Source organism: Perognathus longimembris, chromosome 13 (assembly GCF_023159225.1).
Source record: "Perognathus longimembris pacificus isolate PPM17 chromosome 13, ASM2315922v1, whole genome shotgun sequence".
Taxonomy (NCBI): domain Eukaryota; kingdom Metazoa; phylum Chordata; class Mammalia; order Rodentia; family Heteromyidae; genus Perognathus; species Perognathus longimembris.
This window is the reverse complement of record NC_063173.1, coordinates 57,770,507-57,779,698: the sequence shown is the minus strand read 5'-3', so window position 1 is coordinate 57,779,698 and position 9,192 is coordinate 57,770,507. Positions and strand designations below refer to the sequence as shown.

At 60.5% G+C, this 9,192-nt stretch overlaps 1 protein-coding gene across 2 annotated transcripts; it reads left to right on the top strand.

Annotated features, from left to right (window-relative positions):
• The first annotated feature begins 3,343 nt into the window (after nucleotides 1–3,343).
• Men1 (menin 1) lies at nucleotides 3,344–8,861 on the top strand. Of its 2 annotated transcripts, none has more exons than XM_048361184.1 (10): nucleotides 3,344–3,744; nucleotides 4,120–4,580; nucleotides 5,301–5,509; nucleotides 5,662–5,790; nucleotides 6,045–6,085; nucleotides 6,171–6,258; nucleotides 6,804–6,940; nucleotides 7,270–7,405; nucleotides 7,755–7,919; nucleotides 8,076–8,861. In XM_048361184.1, coding segments are annotated over exons 1-10 (1,851 nt in total). In that variant the 5' UTR covers nucleotides 3,344–3,742; the 3' UTR covers nucleotides 8,559–8,861. The 2 variants fall into 2 exon arrangements, with proteins under 2 accessions (XP_048217141.1, XP_048217142.1); XM_048361185.1 differs by having other exon boundaries at nucleotides 3,344–3,756.
• Nucleotides 8,862–9,192: the final 331 nt, after the last annotated feature.

The window sequence follows — 9,192 nt, the reverse complement described above, 5'->3', positions numbered from 1 at the left end:
GGGGAGAGTCTGGCTGGGAATGGAGGTTGGAGGTTTGGGTTTGAGGGCCTGGTGAGGGCCCCAGAGTGGAGACTCGGATGCCCTGGATTGATTCTAGCCTAGGTAGTCATGGGTACGCTATCTGCCCTCGGTTTCTTTATCTCTAAGTAGGAATCGTAAAACCTCTTAGGGGATACGCTGGTGAGACCGAAGGAAGTGATGATGTCCAATGCCTTTGGTCTCAGGAAATGCTTCCTCTGCCTTTTGGAGCACACGGTCCACAGACCAGGCCCCCAGGCCATGACGGATGCCCAGGGCTTTGGCAAGCTAAGACCTGGAACCTCGCGGCCATGGTCCCATCAAATCAGAGAAGTGGCTGCCTCCTCCGCACCCAGAAACACTTCAAAAATTGTACATTTGTAAAAAAAAAAAAAATTGTCCAAACCAGGCACCACTGGCTCACACCTGTCATCCTAGCTACTCAGGAGGCTGAGATCTGAGTATCAAGGTTTGAAGCCAGCCAGGGCAGGAAAGTTCCATGAGACTCTTATCTCCAATAGACTAATAAAACTGTGATTCAGGGCTGGGATGTAGCTTAGTGGCAAAGCGCTTGCTTAGCAAGTGCAATGTCCTCGGTTCGATCCCCAGTACCAAAAAAGAAAAGACAAAAAAAAAACCCAAAACAACAACTGTGATTCAAGTGGTAGAGCCCTAGCTTTGAGCACAAAAGCCCAGCGTCAGTTCTGGGGCCCTGAGTTCAAGTCCCAGGACTGGGACACATACCTAGGATTACAGGCTTGAGCCACCAACACCCAACTTTTAATTTCCTGGTAGCTCAATGTATGTGGCTTAGGTCCTATTCTTTTTTCTTTTCTTTTTTTTCAAACACCAGGGTTTGAACTCAGCTCCTAGTTGGCTTCCTTACTCATGGGCAGTGAGTGCTCTACAACTAGAGCCAAACCTCCCCCCCCCCAACCTGGCTAATTGGAGGTGGAGTCTCTTGGACTTTTTTCTGCCTCATCTGGCTTCAAATCATAACCTCTAGGTCTCAGCCTCCTGAGTAGCTAGGATTGTATGTTCCCGGCTTCATTCTTTTTTGTTTTTCTTTTAACAAAATGTGTCATCCTCAGCTTCCTGAGTGCTGAGATTATAAGCATGTACCACCATGCTTGGCCAACAGGTAAACTTTTTAGAAGGAGAGGGCATTCTTTTGGTGGGACTGGGAATTGAACTCAGGGCCCCAAGCTTGTTAGACAAGCACTCTACCATGTAAGCCATCTCCTCACCCCCGTTTTCTTTTTGAGATGGGGTCTTACTGTTTTGTACAAACTGACTTTTTTTTTTTTTTTGCCAGTCCTGGGCCTTGCACTCAGGGCCTGAGCACTGTCCTTGGCTTCTTTTTGCTCAAGGCTAGCACTCTGCCACTTGAGCCACAGTGCCACTTCTGGCCATTTTCTATATATGTGGTGCTGGGGAATTGAACCCAGGGCTTCATGTATACGAGTCAAGCACTCTTGCCACTAGGCTATATTCCCAGCCCCCAAACTGACTTTTGAATGCTTGTGCTCAAGTGATTTCCCTGCCTCAGCCTCCCTGAGTACACTGGGACTAGGTGTGTGTGCTGCTACGCCCAGTACTTAACGACTAGGACACATTAGTAAACAAGACACACACATTACCAGTCCTGTGGAGCTTGTATTTCAGTGGTAAGAGACAAATAACAAATACATGAGCTCATATGTCAGAACAGTGGTTCTCCACCTGGGGCTATTTAAACCTTTGGCAGACATCTGGCAGTCTAGAGATGGTGACCGCGGTCACACTAGGTTGTGCTGGTGGCATTCTGTGGGCGGGGGCCAGGCCGCGGCCAGCCATCCTTCAGTGCACAGGGCCACAAATGTCAATAGTGCCTAGGTTGAGCAACCATGTGCTAGAAGGTGTGAATGCTTTAGAGAAAAAAGAAAAAAGCTGGACAGGGATTGATAGAAAAGTCTGGATGAAGCCAGGGGCCTGTGGCTCACACCTGAAATCCTTGCTAGTCAGGAGGCTGAGATCTGAGGGTTGCAGTTCAAAGCCTGGATGGGAAGTAATTAGGGCAATTAGGTAATCTGGGTCAGCCTGATTGAGAAGATGACGTGTTTTGTTTTGTGTCTATATTGGAGCTTGAACTCAGGACCTGTGTTCTTGTTTGTCTTTTCCCACTAAGGCCGACATTCTACCATTGAACCAACATCTTCTGGCTTTTTGCTGGATCTGGAGTTAAGAGTCTCACAGCTTCTGCCCAGTCTGGCTCTGAACCAGGATCCTCAAGATGAGATAGTAGAGTCTGAAATAGTGGGACTCCAGGAGATAGCTGTAGGGGTTTCTGGAACCTCATAAACAGAAGCTGAGATAAAGTCTGAAATACTAGAGGCCCAGGAGACAGAGGTAGGGAGCTCTATGACCTCAGGAACAGAAGCTGAAATAGTAGAGTCTGAAATACTAAAGTCCCAAGAGAAAGAGGTAAGGGTTTCTGGGGCCTCAGGACAGAAGTTGAGAGAAAGCCTGAAATACTGGGGACCCAGGAGATAGAGGTAGGAGGCTCCGGGGCCTCAGGAACAAAAGCTAAGATAGAATCTGTGATACTGGGGACCCAGGAAACAGACATAAGGGGTTCAAAGGCTGAGATAGTAGAATCTGAGATATTGAGATCCCAGGAGACTCCTGAGTAGCTAGGATTTACAGGTGTGAGCAGCCAACTTCCAGCCCATGACACTTCTAGGACACATTCTACATTATCAAGTTCAATTTGCCAGATTTTTTTTTTTATTACGCTATAGGAATTTGGAGGGTGGGGGACCTACAGAGGAGAAACAAGGCAAGAATTGAATCTGGTCTATCCATTGCCATGTATCCACCGCCTGAAAGTGAGTGCCTTATTGTAGGCAGGAAATGTATTTGTTGGGTAAATAAAGGAATGAATAGATTCTATCCAGTTTTTGTTTTTTCTTTACTTTTCAAATAGGCTGTCTCCCCCCCCCACCACCACCATGTCTGGGCCAGTCTGTAACTCAGCCTCTCCTTTATGCTTCCCAATAGCTGGGATGATGTTACGTTATGTATGTACCACGATGCTCAGGGTTATTATGAGATGGGATCTCACTTTTTTTTCAGTCCCGGGGCTTGAACTCAGGACCTGGGCACCCCTCAAAAAGAATGAATTGTGCAGCCCCGTGCATCCTAAAATGGTCTTCAGGGAATAGGCATAGTGTTTGTTTATCTTGAAACAGAGTATCCTACATAACTGGGCTGGTCTCTACGTCCTGGCCCTCCCCGCTCAGAGTGCTGAACTCACCACACCCGGCCCGGCAAGTGTTTCAAAACAGCATTGGGGGTGTGGGGGGGGTGTCCCCCCACTCTCCTTCTTGAGTTGAACCGCCCAGAGGAAGGGCAGGAACTCCTGGAGCACGCCTGTCACCCTCCGAACTACATCTCCCACAAGACACGGCGAGGGGGGGGCCCTCGCTCTCCCGCCGCGCGCTAGGGACTGACCAATCGTTGAAGACCTCGGGAACGTGGCCCCGTCTTCCCCGCCCCGCCGAAGGCCTCCTGGGCAGCGGAACTACGACTCCCATGAGGCATCGCGCGCCACCATTTCCAGACTTGGCAGCCGGGCGGGGCCGGCTCCGGACTCCACTTCCCAGCAGGCGACGCGGCGCGGGGGGGGCGGGGCTCCAGTTCCCAGCAGGCTCCAGGCGGCGAGCGCCGCGGTGCCTTGTGTGGGATGTAAGCGCGGAGGTGGGCGCGGGGCACGGAGGCCGGGGCTCTCCCGGGGGTTTCGGGGGCTGGCCGGAGGTCTCCTTCTGGAAGGGCTCCCGGGCTCTGAGGGGATCGCCGTGGGGGAGGGCGGGGCGTTCTCTGGAGGCCCTCAGGGAGGTCCTTGGCGCACCCCCCCCTCCCCCGGCTGCGGCTGGGGGTCCCGGGTTGGGGCGCGGGGACCAGGAGGCCCTTCCTCGGCCGAGGGGTCTCGTCGTCCGGGGAGGGGCAGGTGGAGGGGGCGGGAGGCGGGGGACGCGGAACCTCGGCGGAGCCCGGTGGCGGGTCCCCTCCCCCCCCACGCCCAAGCCGGCCCCTCTTTCTCTCTCTCCGGGCTCCCGGCAGGCCGCCGCCCGCCGCGATGGGGCTGAAGGCCGCCCAGAAGACGCTGTTCCCGCTGCGCTCCATCGACGACGTGGTGCGCCTGTTCGCCGCGGAGCTGGGCCGGGAGGAGCCCGACCTGGTGCTCCTCTCCCTGGTGCTGGGTTTCGTGGAGCACTTCCTAGCTGTCAACCGTGTCATCCCCACCAACGTGCCCGAGCTCACCTTCCAGCCCAGCCCCGCGCCTGACCCGCCCGGCGGCCTCACCTACTTCCCCGTGGCCGACCTGTCCATCATCGCTGCCCTCTACGCCCGCTTCACCGCCCAGATCCGAGGCGCCGTCGACCTGTCCCTCTACCCGCGAGAAGGGGGGGTCTCCAGCCGCGAGCTGGTGAAGAAGGTCTCCGATGTCATCTGGAACAGCCTCAGCCGCTCCTACTTCAAGGACCGGGCCCACATCCAGTCTCTCTTCAGCTTCATCACAGGTGGGAGCCTGACAGGTGGCCTGCCCCTTCTCACTGCTGCGTGGTGTGCAGAGCCCCTTTGAGACCTGGAAACCTAGTGGGGAGGGGCAGGTGTTTGTCCTTTGCCGGTGGGGGAAACCGAGATCCCAAGAGGGCCAAGGGATGTGCCAGCGTCACAGAATGGCAGCTGTGGGACACTAACCGCTCCACTCCACAGCCTCTCACCTTCCTTGTGTCCCCTCAGTACCCTAGCCCTGCCATTGAGGGGGCGGCCTTGGCTGTCCTGCCATCCAGTCTGAGACACAGAAGGTGGCGGCAGATTTGGCCAGGGAGCGGGAGGAGGGGGAAGTGCAGAGATAAATTAAGAGGATTTGTTGGTAGGTGTGGAGAAAAAGAATGTTGGCCGGACTGCCCTGTTATTATCATTGCTGAAATAATCTTAACAGATGTGGTGAGATAGGCGAAGTTTTGAATTTTGATACGGATGCCCAGACAAGGAAGGGGCAGGGTCAAAAACTGGCTAGAGCTATGGCAGCTCCAGAACATGCCTGTCCTTTCCTGGGGACAAGCGTGTAACTGGGGAGCGTGAGCCTCTGCTGTGGAAGGCATAGAAGGTGTTGGGTAGGAGCTCCATTGGGGGGGGGGCTGTGGGAGAGAGTATGGCACATTAGAACCTGGACCCCCTTCCACTAGGTCAAAAAAGCCCAAGAGATTGTCTCTTGTTACTTCCCCCTTCTGCAGGCACCAAACTGGACAGCTCTGGCGTGGCCTTTGCCGTGGTCGGGGCCTGCCAGGCCCTGGGCCTGCGGGACGTGCACTTGGCCCTGTCTGAGGATCATGCTTGGGTAGTGTTTGGTCCCAATGGGGAGCAGACAGCTGAGGTCACGTGGCACGGCAAAGGCAACGAGGACCGCAGGGGCCAGACCGTCAACGCCGGTGTGGCTGAGCGGGTACGTAGCCCCCCCCCCCCCCACCTCCTCCCCTTTGCGTCTAAGGCGGCTCTTCTGCCCTGGGCCACGCGCTCAGCCCCCTGCCTGCCGTCATGCGCTGTCGCGGGCACACTGCGGGCCGTCCTGACCCCTCTGCTCCTGCTCCCCCCAAGAGCTGGCTGTACCTGAAGGGCTCCTACATGCGCTGCGATCGCAAGATGGAGGTGGCGTTCATGGTGTGTGCCATCAACCCTTCTATTGACCTGCACACGGACTCGCTGGAGCTCCTGCAACTGCAGCAGGTGAGGGCGCGCCCGGCCGGGCCGACGCCTCGGCTTGCCCCATGGCCCTGCGCAGGGCTTCATCTCCCCTTCCGTATGTGAATCATCCGGTTCTTGGGTTCTTGGGACAGCGAAGACCTGAAAGGGCTCGGATTCCCTCCAAGGGTTGGTTCCTGAATTCCAGTCCTCCCTCCCTGGTGGTGGTTCCGAGCCCCATGCCACCTGCTAGGCGGCTGCCCCTCCCCTTAGCTCACAACTCTCCTCTTTGGCCTTAGAAGCTGCTCTGGCTGCTCTATGACCGGGGACATCTGGAAAGGTCAGTAAGGAGAAGGGGCCGGCCTGGGGCCGGGGGGGGGGAGCAGAGGGGGGAGCGGCATCCTGGACTTGCGATCCTCCCCTAGGTACCCCATGGCGCTGGGGAACCTGGCAGATCTGGAGGAGCTGGAGCCCACCCCTGGCCGGCCAGACCCGCTCACCCTCTACCACAAGGTGGGAGCCTCCCTCCCTGGCTGGGGTCTCCTGGGGGACACGGAGGAGCAGGGGAGGGGAGGGCTCTGGGTGCTCGGGAGCCTCTGCCACCCGACTGCATTGTCAGTGCAATCAGGGCTGCCCGAGGGGTGCTCTGCGCGCCCCAGCCTAGGATCGGCAGGGCCTCAACTTGTTCCCCCCCCCCCCCCCCGGTGTCCTTCCCATATATAGCGGAGGCCACTCGTGGGAACAGAGAGAGTGTGTGTGCGTGTGGGTGTGTGCGCGTGTGCGTGTGTTGGCCGTGGGGGCAGAGGGCGGAGTTGGGCCTGGAAACCTTTGGTGCTTTTGGTGAAGAGTGAGTGCGGAACCCTGCGAGCGCCCTGGCCTGGGCTGGGAGCACGGCCTCCCCTCCTAGGCCTCCTTCTGGGGGCTCCCCATCCCTATAATCCACTTAAGGCCTCAGCCATCACCTTCCAGGGGGGAGCTCCACAAAGGGGCGGGCAGGGGGAGGAGCTGGGTGTGTGTGGGGGTGCCGCCTCCCTGAGGTTGCTCTGCCCGCCCCGCAGGGCATTGCCTCCGCCAAGGCCTACTACCACGACGAGCACATCTACCCCTACATGTACCTGGCTGGCTACCACTGTCGCAACCGCAACGTGCGGGAAGCCCTGCAGGCCTGGGCCGACACCGCCACGGTCATCCAGGAGTGAGGATCCCCACGTGGGCCTCGAGCCCTTCCCTCCCCTTGACTCAGTTTCCAACCACTCTTGTCTGAGAGTGAGACCAGAGCCCCAAGCTCCGTCCCCTCTCGCTCCGTTCAGACCCCAGGCAGCCAAGGCTACCCCCCCCCCCCCCCCCCGTCTTTGAGGAAGGAAGGGCCTCAGGTTAGACCGCCCCTTCTCTCCCCACCAGTGTCTAGCCTAGCCCTGCCTCCCCTCCTCACCCTTGTGAGTACTCTGGCCCGGGATGACCGGGGGTAGCCCAGTGCTCCCGGGGGGCATCTGTCACAGGTCCACGTGCTCCCTGTTCTCTCAGCTACAACTACTGCCGGGAGGACGAGGAGATCTACAAGGAGTTCTTTGAAGTGGCCAATGACGTCATCCCCAACCTGCTGAAGGAGGCGGCCAGCTTGCTGGAGGCCGGCGAGGAGCGGCCGGGGGAGCAGACGCAGGTGGAGAGCCGGGGCTTTGCTGGAGCCCCCCTCCCGTCTAGACAGGGTCCCCGGCACAGGGCTGGGGGCTACGTGTGGAAGGCGGCCCAGGGCTGCTGCTGCTCGCCCCCCCCCGATCCTGGGCTTGAAGGAGCTGAGGGCGTTCGGGGGCGTCTACCCTGTCTCTTCGGGTACACGGGGTGGATGGAGCTAGGACAAGGTCCTCCCTCCTCTGGCCTGGCCCAGGACCGGCTTTACGGAAAGAAGGCCGTTATGAGCATGCTCCTGACCCACACTCCCCTCTGCAGGTGGGGGCCGGGCCTGCACCCCAGTCTGACCTGCGCTCTGCTCTCCCTTCCCCTTTGCTCAGGGTCCCCAGAGCCAGGGCTCTGCCCTCCAGGACCCCGAGTGCTTCGCTCACCTGCTGAGATTCTACGATGGCATCTGCAAGTGGGAGGAGGGCAGCCCCACGCCTGTCCTGCACGTGGGCTGGGCCACCTTCCTCGTGCAGTCCCTGGGCCGCTTCGAGGGGCAGGTGAGGGGGCCGCGGGCTACTCACCCCCACCCTGCCTGAGGGGCGCCGCCCTTCTCCTTGGGGGTAGAGGGGGCGGGCTCTCGGCCAGGCCCGGGGCCCAGCAGCTGCCGGCCGCGGTCCCCAGCGCCTTCCAGCGCCTTCCCGGCCGCCCTGCAGGTGCGGCAGAAGGTGCACATCGTGAGCCGCGAGGCCGAGGCCGCCGAGACCGAGGAACCCTGGGGCGAGGAGGCCCGAGAAGGCCGGCGGCGGGGCCCGAGGCGGGAGTCGAAGCCGGAGGAGCCGCCGCCCCCCAAGAAGCCTGCCCTGGACAAGGGCCCCAACTCGGGTCAGGGTGCGAGTTCAGGACCGCCCCGCAAGCCCCCAGCACCGGCCGCAGGCGCCGGCCGAGGCCCGGAAGGCAGCAGCGCGGCCCCGGCCCCCGCGCCCGCCGCCTCCCCGCCGCCCGAAGGCCCCGTGCTCACTTTCCAGAGCGAGAAGATGAAGGGCATGAAGGAGCTGCTGGTGGCCACCAAGATCAACTCGAGCGCCATCAAGCTGCAGCTCACTGCGCAGTCGCAGGTGCAGATGAAGAAGCAGAAGGTGTCCACGCCCAGCGACTACACGCTGTCCTTCCTCAAGCGGCAGCGCAAGGGCCTGTGACCCGCGGGGAGCCCCGAGCCCGCCGCCCCCGGCCCTCCCGGCCCCCTCCCCGGAGAGCAGGCCCGGCCGGGCTCCCCGGGACGCGGGGACCTTGGGACCCCAGGGCGAGCGCTGCAGGCCGAATCCGCCGCGCCCCTTCCTGGACTGGCCGCGGGGACCGGAGGAAACCCCGGGGGAGGGGGGGAGGGGAGGCGGCGCGGGCCGCGCGCTCTTCCTGTTTTGTACATAGATTTATTTTTCAGTTCTAAGGAAGATGAATACATTTTGTTAAAAAAAAAAACAAAACAATAAGGCCTGCACCTGTCCGTGCTTCCTCCCGGGGTCGGGGGGCGGGGGAGGGCGCTCCGCCCCGGCGCGCCCACCTGTGGGGCGAGCGAGCGAGCGAGCGAGCGAACGCCGACGGCTGCCGGGCCCCGCGCGCCCCCCGCGCCCCCCGCGCCCGCTCCCGGGACGCCTCCGCCCGGCCCGGGCCACCGCGCGCCCCGCGCCCGCTCCCGGGACGCCTCCGCCCGGTCCGGTCCCTCGCGTGCCCCGAGCCCGCTCCCGGTGCCCTCCGCCCGGCCCCGCCGCCCCGAGCCCGCTCCCGGGACGCCTCCGCCCGGCCCCGCCGCCCCGAGCCCGCTCCCGGGACGCC